This window comes from Myodes glareolus, chromosome 10, assembly GCF_982192425.1.
Source record: "Myodes glareolus chromosome 10, mMyoGla1.1, whole genome shotgun sequence".
Lineage (NCBI taxonomy): Eukaryota > Metazoa > Chordata > Mammalia > Rodentia > Cricetidae > Myodes > Myodes glareolus.
Window position 1 is genome coordinate 76,274,318 of NC_142035.1, and position 23,238 is coordinate 76,297,555.

At 41.0% G+C, this 23,238-nt stretch overlaps 1 protein-coding gene across 23 annotated transcripts in view; it reads left to right on the plus strand.

Annotated features, from left to right (window-relative positions):
• Cd44 (CD44 molecule (IN blood group)) overlaps nucleotides 1-23,238 on the plus strand; it is an 82,072-nt gene that overhangs the window by 49,074 nt on the left and 9,760 nt on the right. Inside the window, exons 6-16 of one of the 23 annotated variants that reach the window (XM_085696673.2) lie at nucleotides 138-263; nucleotides 2,138-2,269; nucleotides 3,583-3,708; nucleotides 6,037-6,150; nucleotides 6,613-6,729; nucleotides 9,482-9,610; nucleotides 11,008-11,133; nucleotides 14,765-14,866; nucleotides 16,551-16,640; nucleotides 17,421-17,627; nucleotides 20,085-20,153. In XM_085696673.2, the coding sequence (XP_085552799.2) occupies nucleotides 138-263; nucleotides 2,138-2,269; nucleotides 3,583-3,708; nucleotides 6,037-6,150; nucleotides 6,613-6,729; nucleotides 9,482-9,610; nucleotides 11,008-11,133; nucleotides 14,765-14,866; nucleotides 16,551-16,640; nucleotides 17,421-17,627; nucleotides 20,085-20,153 (1,338 nt within the window). The remainder of the gene's footprint in view (nucleotides 1-137; nucleotides 264-2,137; nucleotides 2,270-3,582; nucleotides 3,709-6,036; nucleotides 6,151-6,612; nucleotides 6,730-9,481; nucleotides 9,611-11,007; nucleotides 11,134-14,764; nucleotides 14,867-16,550; nucleotides 16,641-17,420; nucleotides 17,628-20,084; nucleotides 20,154-23,238) is intronic. The other 22 variants (XM_085696674.2, XM_085696676.2, XM_085696677.2 and 19 more) reach the window with 22 other exon arrangements.

Sequence of the window (23,238 nt, forward strand, 5' to 3'; positions counted from 1 at the left end):
AGATAAAAGTGGAGTTTGACTTCGTTTTTTAAATCCTCATTCTATAATAAATAGAAATATTCTATATAGGGCAGAGAGTACAGGCTTTATAGAGGACAGGGAAATCTCACTAAATGATATTTTCATAATTAATCTAGTTGCCTCGACTGTGCACTCAAACAGCCATGCAGCAACTCAGAAACAAAATAACTGGATGTGGTTTTGGTTTGGTAATTCACAATCCACGACACAGACTCAGGAGCCCACAACGACATCAACTGCAGGTAAACTATCATATCTTTTGTTTGTCACCTGTCTTCAGTGAGGTGTTAGAGATGGGTGTTCATTTTCATATCGAGACAGCATTCGTGCTGGCATCAGGTTCTGATGCCATTCAGTGGCTTCAGAGACCTGTGGATCTAGTGTCTCCTAAATGCCCTACTTTCATTTTGGCAACATGAACACAGAGGCAGATGATTTTTTTCGTATGACTATGACTCATTCAGGAGGTGACGTCTAGAAAGACATCAACTGACCAATCCTATCAATAAGGGAGAAGGACTGATTCACAAATAAGAAGCATGGAGTGTTTTCATTCCTCTGGACACTGAAAACCTTTTACGAAAGTTTTAAGAAATGGCAATGACCTGTTGCTTTATAACAGCATGTAGGGGTCACAAGTAAGCTCTGGGAGCATTTGATCATTAGTTCTCAGTTTTTTTGACTTGGCAGCTTTGCCTGGTGAGTTGGGAAAGGGAATCAGCCAATAATAATGGGAGGTAATAGGGATTTTTTTTCATTTATCAACTTATATTGACAGGTAATTTCTGAATAGGCATTCTCTCTGCAGATAGGGTGTCATAAAAATGGGAAAATGGCCTTAGACATTTGCTCTCCTTGTAAGACCATGATAAACTATATCCTTCCTCTACAAACCATCATGTAAGGGAACTCTGCTGATGTTCTGCTGTGGTTAGCGCACCACGGGGATTGATGTCATGCTGAGGTGGGCGCAGGGAAGAGATGGCAGAATAAGGAAATGTTGTTTGTTATCCTGACATGCATTATACACCTCCAGAGGACAAATAGTGTGGATGAAAGGGCTCTGCAGCCCTCTTTCTTCTTGGATTGGTTCTCAGCTCTCTTGATAGCTGGCAAAAGGAATTTCATTGATTGCTGTATTTGGAAACTTACTGAGAGCTTCAGCTTTCTCTGCTTAAACTTATCCTGGTTTTTTGGGCTTCCTGTTATTTCCATGTGCATCACTGATGATGTAATTGGCAGCCTTTGGGAGTGTTCAAATCAAGACTTGCTTTGGTACTGGTGGAGTCATTGGGTCCCTTCATTTCTTCCTGTTTTTCATGGTACATTATACTATTTTTTAAAAATGGATCTCAAAATGGACTGCTCCTTTCTGCAAAGTAGAATGTGGGCATAAAAATGATTATGGGGAATGTCCCTAGGGCATGTGTACCTCCTTGGGAAATAGTGGGAAGACATCTTCTTCTGTGTCCCTCTTCCTGTTCTATTCTCACTTGCGTTGGGGATTCATGGGATTATATGCCTGTGACTTCCAGCAGAATATCATACCCTAAACTCCTAGGGATGATATTGGTTGGCCACCTTCAATTGTGAAGGGCTTGGGTTCCTAAGAGCTGACCACTAAAATCACAACGGTTCAGATTTGGAGAGGTTCTTAAATTGTTTAGTTCGATCTTAACTTATTTAAAATATCATCTGATATTTTAATTCTAGTTTTTAAAAGAGTGTTTTATATCTGAAATCCTGACTACTAGTCTTAATTTGGCCTCATGGGGAAGGAGACAAATATTCAATCCTTTTATAGACTGAAGTTTTAGATAGTTCTCATGTAATTTTTGAGATGTCTCCATTGCCAGCTGGACTTCAGACAAGTATCTAGCACTGGCTTTTCATTTTAAGATGAAAGTATGGACCACTTGGTGTTTAAGGTTCCTCCACCTCTGGCATTCTATGGACTTCAGTTTGGGCTCCTCAAAGAAATGGAACTTCTTTTCTTCTTTCCTTCCTTTCTACTACCTGTGTCAAGACTAGATGACTCTCTGGGTAGGGAGAAATGAGAGCATTTACCATACTATTTCTTAGGAACTGATAATTAACCTTTCAACAATCAATTCAGTCATGGTAACAACAGCCTTGATGACCACCCCTGACACACCACCCAAGAGGCAAGAAGCCCAGAACTGGTTTTCATGGTTTTTTCAACCATCAGAGTCCAAGAGTCATCTTCATACAACAACGAAGATGCCTGGTAATGAGACACAGATACTGTATATCATATGCCTGTTTGACAGCCCTTAATAATTCTCATTAACCCATGGGATGTGGTTCAAGTCTAAATGTCATTCTGTCCTAAAAATGTTTGTATCAATTTAGGAAGGATCATGAACTCTGATATCTTTATGTTCGTTTTTAATATCACTAATACATGGTTTTTCTTCTCTATTCTTTATTGAAATCGATATAGCTTAGTATAAAGTTAATTAGAAAATTACGAAGTGGGGCAAGATGTTGGTGATAACAGATCATCCCAACTCTAAAAGATTGTCTGGGAATATCCTCAAGTTATCAAAGAGGATCTAAAAAACATAGACAAAACTACCAACATATAGATTTCTATCAGTTGATTTAGTCCTGGACTGGACACCAATAATAAGAAAACCAAACAGTGATCCCATAAGATAGCCTGAATTGCATTCAGAAGTTAGAAGAATGCTTTTTAAGTAAAAAGACACCTTTTCAGTAACTACTGAGAAGAGGTCAAAGGTTTCCATTTTCTTTTTAAAAGCAGCATCCAAAAATTGAAAGAGAGGAGTTTTCAAACTCTGGGCTGAGGACCACTGTCATCAACCTCTTTGAACCTTTTTGACTGAATAACAAATGGCAAGAACATTTTTGCTAATTGGCCTTTTTTCCTCTTTGGGAATTTTTATTGAGGATGAACAGTGTTCCTTCTATTTGCATTAAAGGCACAGATGAAAGATAAAGACTAAGAAACTGCTTGTACCTTTCTAGACATGCCAAAATGAAACCCCTTACTTCATATAACCAATGAACCTGACAAGAAGTAAGACTAGAAGAATGAATTTTAAAATGAATTTAAAATATATGATTGTAGCTATGTAACAGTAGAAACTTGTCATTGGAGTATTAATGAAGGTGTCTTGACAGAGTAAATAGGGATATATTTATATATAAAACCTTATTATCCTTGTCCTGACTCTTTAGTTTTAATAGTATATTCTAAAGATGCAATAAGAAAGACACTGGAAAGTAAGGGGAATATGTTTGGGCCTGTGTTTTGTTGTATTTTTCTCTAACTTCTCAGATAGGCTCTGCCTGTAGTTATTCTTAGCCTCCTTAAGTGTAAAAAATCACAGCCAGTTGTTTTAAGGTCCATGTATTAGCTTCAGAGATGAAGGTTTACAGATATACAAACCTACTCTTTCACTTTCTTCTTAAAATCTTGGGAACTCCATAATACCACCCATGCCTGACTTTCCTCCTTGGTAAAATGGGTTGCTTGGTAGCCAGCTCAACTACTAATGTAAGTCACCACAACAGGTACGGAATCAAATACCAACCCAACAGGCTGGGAGCCAAAGGAGGAAAATGAAGATGACACAGACAAATACCCCAGTTTTTCTGGATCAGGCATTGATGATGATGAAGATTTTATCTCCAGTACCAGTAAGAACAATCAATTACAGTAGAACCATTCGAGCAAGGCTTGCTGAGGGACCTACATGATATGGTGTCTCTCTTGGGAAACAGATGATGTGAACCTGTGATTTTATCTCAGTTCCATTCTGATGAGATTTTGGAGGAGGAAATAAATTTTTGTGAATGGAAACCCAAACATATTGCTGAGAAAAATAGCTCCTGAAGTTTCAGATACTTCATGTTCTCCCTGTTCTGTTTATCCATGTCTGCTCTTATAGATTATCTGCATTCTCGAGTGTAGCGAGGGAATGGTATATTAAAACACCACAGCTAATACTTACTGTGTCCCTGCTGTGCCAGACGCTGGGAGCACAGGGTGGCAAGGCCAGGACTTGTGCCTCCGGGGGGCTGGTGAACTCCTGGGACAGATAGATGTTAACGTGCCTTGGAGGCTAGGGATGAAAAGTTGCACATGACTCTGGACTGAAAGCTTGGGAGGCCCTAGAATGACTTAAAATGTAGAAGCCAGAGCTCAAGAACTTTCTTAATTAATAAAAAAAATGGTTGCAATTAAAGGGAAAATTTTAAAAAAGTTTCCCCCGACTTTCTGGACACCAATATAACAGAACGACAGTAGAAGGAAGACTAACTACCAGCTAAGATTTTAAAAAAGCGTTGTTAATTAGCAAAAGCAGAGAGTGGCACCACTATGTAACCATGTACAAATCCGTGACTATAAAACTTCCTAAGGACCCTGAGAGGGAGGGTGTAGAGAAAATGCCTTGTTCTGCCCAATGGCTGATTTCCCTGAACTTGTCAGAAGCTAAGATTTTGCTGGACACAGATAAGAATCATAAAACTGATTCAATTAATATTTGGGGAAGGGATTTGGGGATACTGAATCAGCTATCTTAGACAACAGGAGCGTTATCTGCCCCACTGCAATTGGAACATTCCCAAGTGAATAGCTCCTAGCGAGGGCAGGACCTAAAAGTAGCTTGTGACTTGGAGACATCTGAGTGTATGGTACCGGTACAGCTAACACTAGAGACAGACCAGATTTCCTGTGTACAGACTTAAGTGGTGCACTCCTCATATGGGAGACTCTGCAGAGCTTAGCAACATTAGGAAAGAACCCTAGGAGTCCCACACAGTGAACATCACTATGACAGTATCTTCTGGATTCAGAATACAGCTTTTCTACACAGGAATCTCAAAAGCCCGTCTTGAAAATGTATTGATATGGTCACTCTCTAAGGGATAAAGTTACCATGCCATTTCCCCCATCTTTGCAGTGTGTATTCAAGTTCAGTTTACTTTCTAACTAACACCTATTCCCTTTGATTCAACAGGATGCCCTCTTTCTCCTGGAGGCTTGGGCTAACTGTCACTTTTTCATACTTTTTAGAAATGTGGTTAATGATGACATATTTTCTTAACTTGTAATTTTTTTAATTTGGGTATCAAAGCAAAATTTAAAGGAAGATAAACTTTCAAATAGGTTTTTCACAAAATATATAGTTTCTGGTTTTGTCAAAATGGATCTCGGTTGCACTTTCTGTCCCAAGCTTTCCATTTGGCATGCTATTGGGGCATTGGTGAACTGACCTGTCTTTGTTTTCCAGGGTCCTATGCTGATGGTGGCTGGTTACTTCTTAGCTTTTCTATGACCATATGCATCTTGGCCCTCTTTCAGTGGCTGTGTTGGCTTGTTTATAACATGTTCTTTATTTAATAAGAATCTCATGACCTTTTGGTGTATGTTCAGAAAAAAAATGTAGCTAAGCCAAATGGCTCTGAGGCAGAGACTCCTTCTGATGATCATCTACATGACAGCTTTGGGTCTTGTGGGTTTTTCTTTCCCCCAGAAAAATCACTAACAAAATAATTATTGCTGAGTTATACCTCAGCTATCAACTTCTTCAGCTTAAGGATCTACAGCTAGCACGCCTACCAATGATACCAACGAATGGCTTGGACTTCCAGGTGCAGATGGCTTCTACAGTTTGCATGGAAAACAAAACTCTTCATATCTTTGGCAATTCTTGGTGGAGGGCTAGTATTTTCAAAGCTGTTCTTCCTGCTGCTGCAACCTCTTTGACTATTTTATCCAGAAGATCTCATGTTCTAAACCCAAAGGTATTCTGTGACAGAATATGAAGAACATTGAGATACAAAACAACATGGCGGATGAAGCTGAAGGCTCTCTTCTTTCTCTCCATTTCCACTCAGCCATCTATACAACTCTGTATAGATGAGCTGGTGTGTAGACTACAGAGGAGTACAATGTACAAAGCAAGCAACGAAGGCTCCAGAAATAGCATTTTCTAATTGACTCAATCATCATTATCACAGTTTCATCCACTCCACGGGTTTCTGACCACCCAATACAGAACCAGGACTGGACCCAGTGGAAGCCAAGCCATTCAAATCCAGAAGTACTACTTCAGACAACCACCAGGATGACTGGTAATGAGTTATGCACATTTTGTTTATGATTCTTTCCCTCAAAGCCTATGACGTTGTGAAGGTTAAACATCTGGACATGGTGGGAAATTTAGTTAATGTCTCATCACAGATCCTTAGCAAGCCTTTATGAGGGTACTCAACTCAACATAGGGGTCATTTATCAACCATACTACCTGGACACAAGGTATTTCAAGTCACTTTTTATTAAAATGAATATATGTAAAGCATTTAAGATACTGTCTCTGACAAGGTAGCTATTCTGGAATAAGTAATATCAAAGAAATTTGTACCTGTTCATTTTCTCAGAGGACAGATTAGTGAAATCACTCAGATTTATTGAGAGTAAGTATTTAGAGATAGTGCTTAGGCATAGGACCAGTCGGTAACAGGTATGTCAGTGGACAAAAAGGATTATTAAAGACTGTTTAAAAGTCACAGTATGCTTAACCGTCATCACAACAGATGTAGACAAAAACAGCACCGTTGCTCATGGAGAAAACTCAACCCAGGAACCACAGCCTCCTGTCAATCACCATGAGTATCAGGATGAAGAGGAGACTCCACATGCTACAAGCACAAGTAAGAAGGATGATGCTCTGAAGTTCTGGTACCCAAGTTAGCAGAGAGATGTTGTTTAGCTATTAGCCGTAACTTTTGTCTCTGCAATTTATCTGCAAAACTAAAAGGGGCCATATCTGCACACAATTTTTAGAAATAAGGAAGAAAGATGGCAAGTTGTCAAATTTTCCAAGAGACCAGAATGCTTATATGAGATGCTGGTTTTTTTGTGCTAATGATTCCTAATGGTTCTGTTTTGGTGGTTGGTGTGTGTTTTCAGAAATGTGTGCTGGGAGCATGCTCTTCAAGTATTTAGTGTTGGATCTGGAGGGAAAGCTTCACGAGTGGGCAAATCTTTGAAATCATCTTTGAGGAAGACCTGTGATGCATCCCATCTTTATTCCCAGAGTCTCTTCCTTGCTTTGTAGTAGAATGGCACCACTCTGTCCTCGGTGGAAAGTCAGGGCCCATATGGTTTCTTTTCAAATTCTAAACTACCCTTCTTTTGTCAGAGCAACTTGGGAAAGGATGCTCTTATTGTTATTCCTACTTAGTAAAATAGCTCAGATTTTCCAAAAACAATCTCGTGTTTCACCACTGGATTATGAACCTAGGACAAGAAAACAAAGAAAAAGTGAAATGTATTCATCTTTCATCTGTATCTCAGAGAGATGCCTACCTTCTTTGGAATAAAACTGATCCTTGAGATAACATCTTGTAGCATTTTAAAAAGTATAGCCAAACACCATTTTCATAACCTTGAATATTCTTAAAGGGGAAATATAGGAAGCAGCTACTTAAGAAAGAGAGAAAGAGCTGAGGCATTCCTCATTCGATGGATGTGTTTAATCAAAGAAAAGTTTGAAACATGGATTCATATGTTCTGAGCATTGTACTGAATGTCTGGCAGGCATTGCATTCTATTCTTTACCATAATTGATTTGATGTATACATAAAGATTAGGGGCTGAGCTGAGAAGAAGACCGCTGAAAAAAAGAATAGACAGGAAACAGGACCTATTTCAGCACCGCCCCTCAACCATGGTTCTAATAACTATCGTATCAATTACCATAAAACAGTTTACACTTGAGCAGAATGCTACTTAAGACACTTAGAATAAATGCATGTAATGTCAAAACATGATGAATGTGGGACATCCTTCCTAGTAGATATTTGGAAATCCAAATACAGTTAATGAAGAAAAGTTAACATCAATGCTTGCAAAATCCACATTGGTAACCTCTGGACTTTGTTAAGGGGACATTAAAACTTCTAGAAAAGAGTCAGTCCTTGTGGTTTACAGTGGAAGTTCTGTCTTCCTAACCTATTTTCTGACCATACTGAAAACACTAGGGCCTGACTGGGCACTTGAAGGATCTTTATACTCATACAATAAATGATGGGTGAAGACATACACAGGGTGTATGCTTGTGAGCACACATGTGTACTTCTTTATTCTTTAAACTTTAGGTATCATAGCAGTATAGTTTTAATTTTTACTTTTTAAAATAATTACATTCAAAAATTTTTTAACTTTGTTATTTGTTGAAAGATAGTGGCTTAACTAATGAGAAATGATTTAAGATTGGGGCTTCCTTTTGGATAATCGGTTAATCCCAGGAATGGTTTGCAAAACGCAAAGACAAACTTAGCAAGAGCTGCATTTAAAAAATATATTTGCGATTACAAAACCACACACATCATTTTCTAAGATAATGAGACACAGCGAATTTTGTAAGTCACAAAAGTTCTTTTGATTTGGCAATTTGTAGGGCCTAATTTTCCTGATGAATCAAAAATTTGCTATGAGCTGTTACAGAAAAAATGTCAGTGGTTTTCTGACTTCTCCAGAAAGCACCCTGGTGAGATTTTGTCCCAGCCAACTTGCCTTTTTAAAACAGCGCTTGAAAGGTTAAGCCTGTCTGATACTGTTATTATTTATATAATTCTCCAGCTGGCTAGAATAGTTTTTTCTTCCACCGAATTAGCTTTGTTAAGAAGAGGCTTTAGCAATTTAAAATGTCCCCAGACAATCACATGGCAGATCAATGTAGCAACATCGCAGGCATCCTGGCCTGGGTTTGCATGCTGGCCCGATTCTGCTGACTGTGGTTATAAGTTGTGCAGTCTGTTTGTAAAGGTCCAGTGTTGTGAGTTACCATAGACCACAGTTCCTGCTGCAAAATCACTGGAATGCAGAGATTATGCTTCCAACAGAAGCTCTCTCTGGCAGAATACGTGAGACTATAGACATAATATTTAGAATTATACTCAGAATTCACAATCCTCAGGTTAGGGTCTAGTCGTGGCTTCGTGATACTCTGGGTACATGATTTTCAGCAAATAAAACTTGTTTTCCCATCTGGAAAATCAAAGGATTGGAAAATTAAAAGTTTTATTTCTATTTTTCAGAATTTAAATGACTTAATCCCTAGCTGTTAATGTATCTATCTATCTATCTATCTATCTATCTATCTATCTATCTATCTATCTATCTATCTACCTATCTATCATGAATGTATGTGTGTATGAATTCATGTATATTGTATGTATGTATCTGTCCATCATTTATGTATCTATGTATTTATCTATGTATGTATCTATATGTCTATGTATGTCTATGGTATGTATCTATCAAATGAATATGTATGTAGCATGTATGTATGTACCTACCTACATACATATCTATCTCTGCCCTTTATGTAGAAAGACATATCAGAGGGTTGGTTAAGAACCTGGACAATGTGGCTCACCATCAGCATTCTCCTCACAGCCTGGGCAGCTCCTAGTAGTACAGCAGAAGAAGCAGCTACCCAGCAGGACCAGTGGTTTGAGGATGGATGGCTGGGGAATTACTCCCCGACACCAGCTGAAGACTCCCATGTGACAGCAGGGGCAACTGGTAAAGGAGGGTTTCACAATGTGGGTGGAAGCTACCTTCTGAGTGCTGGGCATTGCAAACGCAGCACAAAAAAAGACCCTGAAGTTCGGTTTCCTAATACAACATATTGAAGTAAACATAGATCCAGATTGTAAATGCTCCAAACAAGCTACCTGGCCAGGTATAGATAGACGCACCTGAAAGAAATAGAGTTAGCCTATAAGTTTGTGATGTTCATATCTAGTTAGAGGCAGCACTTAGTGAGACAATGACAGAGGCCTTATCTAATGAAAGCCTCCTTTCTGCTTTCTAAAAATCATTTACAGTATAATATGAGTCTGACTTTTTCCTTATATTTATGTGAAACACTAGGCTTATAAGAAAGAATTTTGTTAGAAATCTAGTTTGGGGGGAAATCCTTTCATTACAAGAAAAGAAAAGATACCTGGGTGATGTCGTCTGACCACTTGTTCTTACCTCTTTTGAATATCCCCTCGAATGTACAACTCACAATTGCATTCACAATTAAGCCATCTTCTCCATTCTGGAAATGTGGGGTTGTGGGAATTAGAATTAAACCTTGTCATCTCTGAAGGATGCCGGATGACAACGTGTCTCTGCAAGATCCTGTGCTTGGCTCCTTTGTCCGAGTGATTAGGCATTGTGATTCACCCTGCCCTGCCAAGGGTGTGAATTCCACGTTATCACTTGGTGTCATTGAGAAATATCTCTGTGTTCCTATCTGCAATACAGAACCTGGTCCATACCCTCTTTGCAGTGCATGGCGACTTGGAAATGAATCACTAGTGGAGCAGCGGGTTTGGTGACTAGCTAGCTACTTGGTGTGTTTGTTTCTAGGGGATGCTATTGCAATCTCTCTTCCGGTACTTCTCCAACGGCACAGAATGAGACAAAGGCATAAAGCACATGCCCACACGCTGTTTCTCATTGTGCGAAAGCAATGCTTCTGCTGGACTCCATCTGTGCTTTTGTGATAAGTAGCTCTTTCCTGCTCTTCACTTGGGAAGCCTTTAGCCGATGTCGTCTGTCTATGACCACCAGCTCATTATGCATCTCACTCTGGGATGTGCTTGTCTCAGAGTGACATCATGCGCTTGAGCTCTTCCGCCTCTCTCTGTAGCGGACTGTGGCAGCATCTTCCCTTGATGCCTCTAGCTCATCCTCTATCCATTGCACCACTTGTTAATGCCATGCTTCCTCCAACTTACGTGCTGGTGACCAAGAAAATGAGCACCAGTGAAGCAAAGCCTGGGGGAAACATTCTAAACGGATGCGTTCCTTCGTCCTCAGTACTAGAAAGCTATTTTCACCATCTACTCTCGAGAATAAAGTCTGTATATCCCTGCCCAAATGTCAGTAACATTTTGACAATTGTTTGAACTGCATGATCACAACAGCCTCAGACGACAGCAACCATCCAAGTCAAAGAATGACGACACAGAGTCAAGAGGCCGTCTCCTGGACTGAGTCCTTGGACCCAATCTCACATCCAATGGGACAAGATCATCAAACAGAAAGGAAGGGTAAACAGCATCTGAGACTTCTTAATATATTATATTTCTTAGAATCAACTAAGTCCCTTCTCTCTTTGAAATGTAGCATTGGTTTTAGTTCCGTCTACTTTCTTAAACAGCCTCATGCACCTTCAAAAATGAGTTTGCTGATACAAGTTGGTAAGGAGTGGACATACACATTCGTTTACATATAAAGTTCTATCAGAGAGTGATGATCTGGCAGGAAGATTAAGTAAGTCAGTCTTAAACTGATTAGATTGGAAGTTATTTATTCTGAGGGAGAAGTAGGTTGTTTCTTCCTTTAAGATAGTCTTGCTACAAGACCCAAGCTGGTCATCAATCTTTGCTGATCCTCCTGCCTCAGTCTCCTAAGTGCTGGGATTGAATGTACTATCATGCCCAGATAAAGGGGATATTCTTAAAATTTCTTTCTTTTTTATGTACAAATATTTCAAAAGAAACAATAAATAGTAGATGTAATGACTATGTCCATGATAGATTCAAAGATAAATTTGGGATTTGGTAGACAAATCTAAGTGGTGAAAAAGATTGGTGAGTAGTTAAAGTAAAGAAACAGTGTAAGGACTCAGAAAACTTCAAAGTTATTTATTATTGCCTCACTTGGAGATAATGTGGTATGGAAGGATTTAGGATTTAGATCATTCTTGGCCCTCCTTGAATGGCTATGAACTTAATGGATAAACCATTTGTACATGATACAAAACTGCTATTTTCCTAATGCCTTCCATTCTTATATACACACAGCCGTTTGAAAAGAGAAAGCAAAGACATTAGTTGTAGCTTTAATAAGAAAGAAAGGCTGTAAATTATTTGCCTAATTTTTATATTTAAAAGCAATTTTTCTTTATTGTAACAGCTACAACCTGCTTGAGAGAAGCACCAAGAATTGGTAGTTTCTGTCTTCTTAACATTCAACAGGTAGAAGACTGTGTTTCTATCACATTCATGAGTAGAATTACTTTTTTAAAAAACAAAATATTTTTACCACAAAAATGTAACATTCCAAAATAACCAAATACAGGATTTTGCAATTATTTTTCTGAGAAGTTTCATTTAATGTATTTTCTGGTTATAAATTGTCAGTCATAGGCTCCACACATATCTGACTGAAATACATTCTAATAGCTCTGTGAATATATTTCCATATTGGATAACTACAAAATTATTTCCAAAGTAAATCCAAAAACTTCTATAGTTGCCATTTTTAAAGAAATTCTCTCTTGCCTTAATATTAGTGAACAAATACTCCATAAACAGCCATGTATATGAGGTATGCACTAGACATGTAAAACATCATGGAGACAGAAGGATATATCATTCATATTCATGCTTGAAAGAAACTTCAAAGTCAGCAGACAAAAGAAAATACTTAACAGCACAAAAAATCTGACAACATGAAAACTCATATTTCCAATATTGAGCGCTAAAGAAATCTCGAGGTCCCCACACCTCCCACAGACCATTGAAGAACTAAGAACCGAAAGCAATTGCTCAAAAAAAAAAAAAAAAAGCAAAACCGTAAAGACCTGGCTAGACAGAAAAAAGAAGTGAGATGGAGGAGTTTTTGCAAAGGAGACACATGTGAACAGATCCATAAAGGGAGAAAAATCAAGGGATGGGCACATCGCTATGAGTGGATACATGTGTCTAAGAGAGGGAGTGTTTAAAATGCTAGGCTGGGGCCATTTTGTTGAGTTACAGAGGTACCACAGGCAAGACCCAGCACACAGTTTGATGTACTTAGTCCCTGGGGGTGGGACTTTGAAGAGACCCATGGTAAGAATTAAACAAATAAATAACCCAGTAAAAGAATTCCACAATTGTTATTAGGTGCCCAACCTGAAAAGGAGAGAGAAAGATTACATTCTATATAACCAAGAAAAAGGTGTTAGGTCTCATAGGCAGTTCGCATATCCGGAAAGGATCTCCAGCTGGACTATAGGAGGAATTCTGGTGGTTAGATAAAGACCAGCATTCCTTAGGAGCTGTGAAACCAGTTCCCAGCTGCCAAAAGGAGTCATTTCCCTCACCTCTGGCAGAAAGGACATATATATGAGTCCCCATTGACATATACCTGTGGCTGCATATCAAAGCCCGGGTTGGCCTCCAAGATCCCTCAATCACAACTCACAAATGCTTGTTACAATATTTCTAAGCCCCGCCCTCATGCCTGTCTCCTTCCTGGCTCTTCCCTCTGCGCAGCTGCTCTCCCTCCTCAGATTACCTGCATTCTAACTCTCACTCTGTTCTGGCCTCTCGCCATCTTGCTATGTCTGCTATTCTCTCTTGTTCTCCTTCTCTCCTAGCCCTTGGCATGTCCAGGCTGCTGGCCACAGTTAATCTACTGTTTCCTCTGTTTTTCTCTTTGCTCCAGACTCTTCCAGATGTCTCTGGCTCTTCTCTCTCTCATATCCACAATGCAAACTTTAACCATAGCGTGGAGTGGTCATGCCGGTAATTTCTTTACTTGTTTCCTCACACACACACAAGACAATTAGTTTCCATCATACAATGACATGATTGCTCTCCAAGAATTATATTTACAAAAGGAAAAGGGAACAAGAGTGGCCGCAGGCCCTCAGCAGACAAGGCCTTTTTCTGGCAGGGTATACAATTTGAAATTTTGAACAAAGGGTCGTTGGCCTTTCTTCTTTGAAATCCTGGTGGTAGAATCAGCCACGTGTTTTTCTCTAACAGGGGTCTTGTCTGTCTTTGCTTTTAGCATGCAAAGGCTGGAGTCCCAAGGCGGGTGCCCCATATCCCAGTACTTCTCACTGGAGCCACTTGGAATTGATTACATCTCCCCAGAGGCAGTGGTGTGGGTGGACTGAGAAAATTGTAGAGTTAGTTGCATTGACGGTGTTTATGGGCTGTTGGGCCTCTGTTTCACTCTGAACTTGTTATTCCAGCCCACCAAAGATCTGTGATAACCATCACAAAAAGCAGCCTTTTTAATTACTTCATGGATATTTCGCACCACTCAACACTATAATCATAATTCCTAAGATACTTATTTCTTGTATTCATGGGGAGAATGAGTCTTGTTTGTCTATGGGTACTTAGTTGTCTCAACGTAGTTATATTGAGTAATGTATATATGTTTTTGTTTTTTCCTATGTTTACTTTCCAAAGCAAAAACAAAAGAACAAAAATAACCAAAGAAGGGAATTCAATGGCTGTCTACAAACTTTTTGTAGGTGTTGTTTTGTTTGTTTGGCCTGGTGACAGAGGAGGTGACATGATGCTTGTCTTTACTCTTTGGCCCCATGTGTCTAACTGGACCTGTCTGCCTTGGAACTGAGCAATTCGTACATGGGTTACATTTCTGTTCCTTTGCAAAGACCGTGAGCCTCATTGTGAGCTCATGTAACTTCCTTCTAGACTAAGCAAAACAAGCAAACATATATGTGATAGCTTTTATCTAGCTCTGTCATGAAATGAAAACCACTTATAACCTGTGGTATTCTTGAAGAAACAATCATTTTTCACAATTCTGGACATGGAAACTTGTTTCTTTCCTCTAACCAGGCTGAATGTAATAATGACTGAGCTCTAAAACAAAGGGCCCTCGGGCAATGGCATAGGGAATAAGGCAATAACACTTGTTTGATTCCTTCAGATACAGACTCCAGCCATAGTACAACCCTTCAGCCTGCTGAAACTCCAAATATCCATTTGGTGGAAGACTTGAACAGGACAGAACCACTTTCAGTGACTACTCGTAAGGATGACACTCAGCCCCTTTGTTGGCCTGTCTTCCTACTTCACATCTGCTGACATTGGTCAAGATGTCACATTTGTTTGTGGAATAGTGCAGTCTTTGCTAGGTGGTTCAGTTCAACCAGGGGGTGAATCTGTTTTCATTGTCTGTCTTTCTTGCGAGGGTTTTTTAAACCTGACTTTATCTTCATTCATGGTTCCCTCCTGAGTCGATGGCTTTTTATTAATTAAAGGACATGGAGGTTTAATTCATCTCCATTTTTCTTCTCTAACCCTGCATATGAATAACACCAAAGACCATCACTAGTAGGGTGGTGTATCTATGTTTTAATAGGCTTTTTGAATTCCACTCTTTACCCAGTCAAGGAAGGAGAAAGATTGTTTCTGTGAGTGTGTAATATGAGGACCAGGTCATCACAGTGACTAGAGAAATCGCATTTACCTTTGAGAGGAGGAGCAAGGAATATTGTTAATAACTGACCAAGGTGGTGGAGCCCTGGGAATGGAAAAGAACCATTTACTAACATATTTTTCTATCATTAAACATCTACCAGGAAGAAATATGAAATTTTTGGTACCCTTAATTTTCAACAGGTGTATAAGGATAGATCAACCCAAAGCCATTCATAAATTCTTGGCAGACTATCAAAGAAATCCCCAAACTAAGAAGGCCTCATTCCACCGCTTGCTACACACAATGGGCAGAGTCCTCTATAGGAACTCTTTAGGCATAGGGAAAAAAGCCAGCAGGCATGTATTGACTGCCACCAATGTAAACAGCAGTGTTAGGCATCAAAGGAGACCTAAGTAAGCCTATAAACGGCCCTGGCCAATGCTGGACTTGTATTTCCATTTGTGTTACTGTTGACTTTTGTTCTGGTGTTGGGTTTGGGATTTGGATTATCTCTCTCCTGGTTACATTTCTTTGGTGGTGGACATGGCTGATGGGTGTGCTTTATGGAACTTTTGCCACCTACACCTCAGAGGTCAGTCAGTGCCTTTCTTGGAAGAATATAAAAGAAAAGAATTCAAAACTGTCAAAGTGATTTCAGAGATGGGCAATGATTCAATCTCAAATTGATACATGTCACTGACGACCCTGTGTTTGCCCAGGCAAGCATCTCTTCGGTGCAGTGAAGAGAAACCCTGTTACAGGCAAGATCACAGCCCTGCTGATAAAGTAGTCACTAAAATGCAAGGCTCTCTATGAGGGAGTCATGTATTTTCTTGTGAAGTTGCTCTGAGTTAAACAATGGAGATGGACTTTTTCTTCTGTGTTCACAGACACACTGCACAGCGCTGTTTTCTTTATAACTTCTTTGTCCACAACTTGCCAATCTTGGTGGTTGAGGGAAAACTGAAATTACCGCTCTCCTTTCTGTGTCTCTATGATTTCTTGTTTCCCTGGGGTCTTCGGTGCAGTTGGGGCAAGGTGGTCCAGGTAGGGCCAAGTTTTGGCTTGGGCTTCACTCTGGAACTTCTCTGAGAGACAAAGAAGCTAACTAGGGACAAAGTATGATTTTTCTGTTTATTTTTATCAATCAGCAGATGATGAAGGGCACAAATACAATTTTCCCATTGTGTCTGCCCATCTAATATCCTGTAGCTAGATCACCCTTGTTGGTGGGTAACATCCTTGTAGTATGGTTCCTAATTAACGCTGGCTTCATCCCTCATTGAAACAGCACAGAGTCATTCTCAGAACGTCTCTACATCACATGGAGAACTGGAAGAAGACCAAGACCACCCAACAACTTCTATTCTGCCATCTAGCAGTAAGGAACAGCCCAGCTGGCTTTTGCTATTTAGCAGAAATCAATCAGCTATGGGTACTTTGTGGTGTCTTCGGTGGTGGTGCATCCAGTGCTCATTTTTACATTTTAATTTTAATAAAAGGTGTGTCTGGTGGTGGTCTCTGATTCTTCTGCTTGTAGACCTTTTAGAAGCCACTGTATATTAGGTATAAACTTTTCTACTGAATTGGTTTAAAAAGTGATGATTATTTCTATAAGATTTCCTTGAAATCCATTATATTAACACTATCTCCATTTTGTCTTCTGGACCACAACTCATGGTGCTGGTGACTCGAAAGCAATGCCCTTCTGGCACAGAAAAGAAATCAAGTCAGTAGACTCAGGTCTTGGGGATCTTGAGCTTGTTATTCCTGTTGCAGACAGAATGGTTTCATCTTTCCCTCCAATACTTTGTTTCCTCTTCATCCTCAGAGGTGGATCAAATTGAGAAATAAAAGCTCAAAATCCGGTAGTACCTGAGTTGAGTTCAAGGTCACAATGGGATTAACCTCCCCTTGATGACTCAGACAAATCGTGTAACAACTGTGTCTTCTGAGTAGTAGTCACCAAAACCTCTTCTGTTGCCTGCTATCTGGCTTGCAGTCTTTTGTCAAATATTGGTTTTGTTCAGTACCATTTGCTTTTGGTCTTGGAGAACAAGTAGAAAGATGTGTCGGCAACTTTCCCTTCCGAAGACAAGCACATGGTGGGTGGTGACCGTACAGGTGCGGGCTTGTCATTGACTCCACCTCCACCACGCAGCAAGGAGTGGTGGGAAAGACGGAAGAAGAGGCCCAAGCCTTGCTAAAGGCACAGCTACTTCTCTGGAAGGCTACACCCCTCATTATCCAGACACAATGGAAAATGGGACTCTCACCCCAGTGGCCCCTGCGAAGACTGGGGTCTTTGAAGAAACCGAAGCGACTGTTGCTGCAGACTCAGACTTTAATGTTGATGGCTCCTTACCAGGTAATTTGGCCATTTGTCACCCAGTTTGCTTCTCTGGAGGAGCAACACATCTTTTCCTATTATCAGGGATATTTTCTGTGCAGGCTGTGAATAGATTACTTTGTGCATTGGGAATGGTTTTCATCATTGGCCATCAATTCTAGTGCCAGCAAACTTGGGTTTATTTGAGATAAAGTAAGACTCCCGTTTCCTGCTGTAATCTCTATTTGATTTTTGTGACTTGGTTCTTGTGGTTTTCTCACTTTATCTTTTCTTCATTCTGTGATATATTAACTTGGGTCATGTGGAACTGATATCTTCGTCGATCGAAATAGTTGACTATTAGCAATTTCATATGATGATTCAGCTAATATATTTTTCCTATTTAGCAAAGCTATACCAAACATTCAAATGATTTTCATATACTGGTATCTTTCCTCTGACATTGTCTTTCATAGGTGGTGGACTGATTCATTTCATTTCATTTTTTGGTGATGGGTTGGTATGTAAACCTTTTCTACATATGGCGTGCTTCAAAGTTCATGATTCACGGTTAATAAACTGGGATACTCACTTTTTTTGTAATTGTAAACATATGACTTATTCAACTAAGTCTGACATGGACCCAGAATGAGACCTTTCTCTCAAATAAGCAATCCTCTTCTTCTCTTCTTTATTTCTTTGTTTGTATTAATAAACTAATGGTGTACAAAGGGGAAGGGCTTTCTGTTCTCTGTGGCTGAGAATCTAGAATCCCAATCCTACTAATGCCTAGAGTCCAGGCACCTCTTACCGCTCAATCGCTAACACATTAAAGATTAATAACCTTAAATACACACACACACACACACACACACACACACACACAATTGGCAGAAAGCCCCTACCTCCTTCACTCTCTCAAAATTCAAGAAACTGATCTCACAAGAATCACATATGCAAAACAGATGGTAGTGGCGAGGTTCTGATTGACAGAGGGGGAAAAAAAAAACCCAGGATGGCATATGTGTGGCATATTTCCTTTGGTTTCCTTCTCCAGGGCTTCAAATAAAAGAGCTTTAAAAATATCAACCTCAGCAGTTGGCAAACCCAAGCCCCCCTGAAGGCTTTTGCTTAGTGTCCTTATTAGTAACCTTCTTTTCTTCATGGAAACCTCCAAGTGCTATTGTTAGATTTCTGCAGAATGAATCAAATTTCGGAAGGCCACCCTGTTCTCATGCTAAAATGGTCCCACCCACTGAGCAACTTAAAGGATTTAAATTTGAAATCTTAGTTATAGTTTCTTAGGTCGTTTGCAGAGTCTAATTGCCAGCAAATAAAATACCTTCTACAGAATTAATATGCACACGTGCTGATCCCATCTGATCAACATAAGAAAGGTGGTGGTGTCTGTATTTCCTTCCGTTCTCTGTGAATCCAGAGATTCGTAAACAGCCTGATCTCACTCCCCATCTTCTTCTAGAGGATTCACAAAGTTTATTTCTGTCTATACATGTTTCTCAATCTACTTGCCTAAGGTAAAGCACCGACCTATGTGATGGCGGTGGTGCTGATGGGCCTGCTGACAGTGATGGCTTTGGGAATGGTGATTTTGGTGGTGGGACTCTCAGTGTGGTGTTTCGGCAAGTGCTGTTGTCTGTTATCATAACAGGAGCAGTTACCAGCAACCCTCTCCTAACCGGGAATGGTGGTGAGCAGCTCACTGCATTCTCTCCCTAGGCGCTTTTGTAATGGTCTATACCAACATTAGCAGCCCTTGTTCTCTGTGTATGTTTCCCATATACTGAACCTAAGATCTGATCTTTGGATTTAAATTTGCCCCCTCTTGAGTTTGTCTCAACTGAAAGTTTTCTGGTGATGGATATTTGAGAAGATGGGCTCATGCCAACGACTGTTGAAAATGTAGGTGTAACTTTTGAAAAAGCTAGCAGCGGGTATTGATTCTGATCCCCAGCTCTATGTCATTCACGTTACTTCACGACTGCTTTTTTCACTTAAGCCTGGCCTTTCTCCCCTCTGGATAGTTTAGTTTTCCCACATTCATCCCTAAGATTCATTTGCCTCAGACTCAGAGACACCTCTTTCATGCTGCATTTGCCGAGCCCGAGCACACCCATTTAAATGATCCTATTTCAGTATCAAAACTCTTGCCCAAGCTAAGAAGTATCCCGCTCAAATCCCAGCCCCACGAAAACATCATAGTATTTTCCTAGAATATTCTTTAGCTCTGCTATTGGATTTCTACCCACACCATTATTTTAGGGGTCATCCAACACGGCCTGCGCTGCCTCAGTTTCCTTCATTTTGATTAAGGCTCTAGCCCACTCCTCAGCGTCTTAAAGATGAGCGGTGACTTCTTAGTTGTCAGCAGATTGTGGCTTTCTGAAGACACACCCCATGGAAGGGAAGATCACAGTGTGTGTGGACACACAGTGCTGATTTTTTTTTTTTTTTTTTTTTTTTTGCCTATTATTCTAGAAGGCCGCGACTCATCCACGGACCCCAGACATGGTTCCAACACTGAGACATATGGATCCGGATCAGCTGGTGAGTTTGAAATGTTTAGTCACTTGCTAGATTAATCTCCCAACCTGATGGTTGCTAATGAAGCATGAGTCAGTGTCCCTAGAGAACTGTCTCACACTTAAAAAAAGAAAACACATGTATTTTCAGCCACAGGGAGGGCTTTATTAAGTCACTCCACTGGACCCCACCCTGAAGTTTCTGATTCAGTAGTCTGAGGTGGAGCCCAAGCATTTGTATGCCTAGTAAATTCCCAGTCACTCTGAGGCTGCTGGGATGGGTACCACACTGTGAGAACCAGCTCTCTAGAAAAGGAGCTTCCATCTGAAAAAGTCCGGAAGACTCCATGCAGTTCTTCCGTGCTGTCTAGTGCTGTGTCAACTTGCCACAAGCTAGAGCCATTGGAGAGGAGGGAGCCTCAACTGGGAAGATGCCTCAGTAGGATCTGGCTGCAGGCAAGCCTGAGGACCATTTTCTTAGCGATTGATGTGGGAGGGGCCCCCACACTGTGGCTGGAACTACCGCTGGGCTGGTGGTCCTGGAGTCTATAAGAAAGCATACTGAGCCAGCCGCAGAGAACAAGCCAGTAAGCAGCACTTTCCTCCACGGTCTCTGCATTAGCTCCTGCCTCCAGCCAGGTTTGAGTTCTAGCCTTGGCTTCCCTCAGTGGGCTGTGAGATGTAAGCCGAATAGACCCTTTCGTCCCCAACTTGGTTTCGGTTATGGTATTTCATCACAGAAATAGTAACCCTAACTAGAACAACCCCGATTTGACATTGCCCCCATTCAAGAGCCACTAAGAGAACTCTTTCCACATAAAATAGCTTGTGCTTGATTCTCATTCCTCTACCTAGAAATCGAGCAGGATGATCACAGGGCCTGAGAGCCAATGTCTTAGCTGAGAATCCTGAGATATTGTCACGGGGCACCCTTTAAAGACCACACGACAGAATGAATACCTGGAAAGTGTTTAGCCTATTCCTGGCAGCCGACAAAGTAGCCAGCATTTGAGAGTTTGCTGTGTGCCAGGAAGACTAACCAAAACATCTCATTTGTCCATTGAACTACATGAAACTAATATTTCAGTAGGGTACGCATGCCCAATGCCGGGGAGTTTAGAGTTCACTCTCTATTAACTCATCTAATTGCCTTGCAAACCCTACTATAATACATGAAAACATTATTATCATCTCCTTATTACAGATGAGGAGAAGAAGGGGAGGTAAGAGAAGGCAAGCGACTTGCCAGGTTGATATGACCAGAGAGTGGTGGAGCCATGTTTCAGGCCTGGGGTCTCATATTGCCGCTCCTAAGTCTGGTCTGGAAGAAAATTCCATAATGACCATAATTACTGCCAGACATGCATTATTAAATAGATTGCTGTTGGCCATGACTCAGATCAACCCCTGAAAACATCACTCCAGGCAGCAAAATCTGACACGAGGCAAGCTTACTCCTAATCCCTAGTGCTGGGGTTACAGAGAGGTTCTCTCAGCACTTCCTACCATGAGGTCCTGATCATCACAGATCTACGTGGTTCATAGGAACCAGGAAATCCACAGAAGTTAGAATCCTCTGCCGTGGTTTTGAGCTGGGGACAAACACTGGCTCCAGGGTTCAAGCACCTCTGAGGATGGATGACTTGGATAACAGCCCTTAAATGTCGGAGCTCTGGCATTTAGGGCTCCTTAAAAATTACCCTGAAGTAGAGACAGCTGTTTTGAGCTTACTGTGGTGCTTAGCATACTTGGTCATCCCCAGCTTTTGTTTCTCTGTCAGTAGGAAGAGAGATCCTGTCACCTACCTCAGCCGTCTAGGCTTTGTGCGGAATATAAGGTATTGGGAACATAAGGGGCTATTACTTGAAGGCGTGGTTCCCAAACCCAAGAGACCCCTACTACTGTGAGTGTAGTCTATGGACCAGCCGCAGAGACTGCGCACAGAAGCTCGGGGGAAGGGCCTAATTTTGCCCTGTGCAGATACAAACTGAATCAGGGTCTGAGGTTATTTAAGCCCCTCCCCTTCAGCTGGTTTGTGTGCTCCACTCTCCACTGCCTTTCTCGCCACCATTAAAGCCAACGGAATGATCTCTGTGCCCATTTCTGTGGCTGGACCCCATCTCCAAACTGGTGTGCCCAGTGTCCTGCTTTATAGAACTCCTTCTCCAGGCCTGTTCCACCTGGATTGAATTTATGGAGCTCTTGGGTACAGGGAAGCCTGCTGTCTCTGGCCCATCCTCTTGGGCTTTTGCTTGAAGTGAGAATCAGGTGGGTGGGAACTGGTCTTTTTCCTTTGGCTCCTATGCAGGTGTCTATTGTTCAAACAGGAGGTTTCATCTTGTGCACACACCTAGATCTTTCCTTGCTGGGAGCACTTCTTTGGAAAAGGAAGATAGATTATGATCTATTAATGGCCTCCCTTTCAAATATCAAAGGCTGCCATGAGTCAGACAAAGGAGACCGGTGGGAGTGGCTACCCCTTCACAGAGGTTTCCAAGGCCACAGCGCTCCGGCTTGGGTGGCTGCTGTGTAGCTCATGTGTGTGCACATGCCATGTGCACGCACAAACCTGCCTATTGCCCAGGACACCGGCAGGTGGGTGGAAAAACTACTATGGACTCCTTTGAGATTTGAGAAGAGAGGCCACTCTCAGAACAGTGCACAAGCCGTGGAAACAACACAGAAGTTACCTTGCTCTGTTTTGTGGGAGCTTTAGTAAAGCATCAGACTGTTCATACTGAAGCAACCCTAGGTGGTTAGACTCCAGCGCTCACTCCGCAGAGTCTAAAATTTGGCTCTCTCAGAAAATATTTTCTTTTGAGCCCCATCGTCGTAGACCATGGGCTAGCCAAAAATGTCTTGCTTAGGTTTTGTTCCCCTTGGTGGCCTTCAAGATCCCAGAACAGGTTGCTGTTTAGTGGCAAAGAGTAAAGGAAAAAAGAAGACAGAACGCCAGGAAGTTTCTTTTGAAATGTGATGTCTTTCTCGTTTTGAAAAGCATCTGGATTCTGACTCATAAGCTGTCTGTCTCTCCATGCTTCCGTCCAAGCTGGGTTTTCTGTTCATTTCCTTTGTCTTTTAGTGGTAGAAAGCATTTATTTTTCTATTAT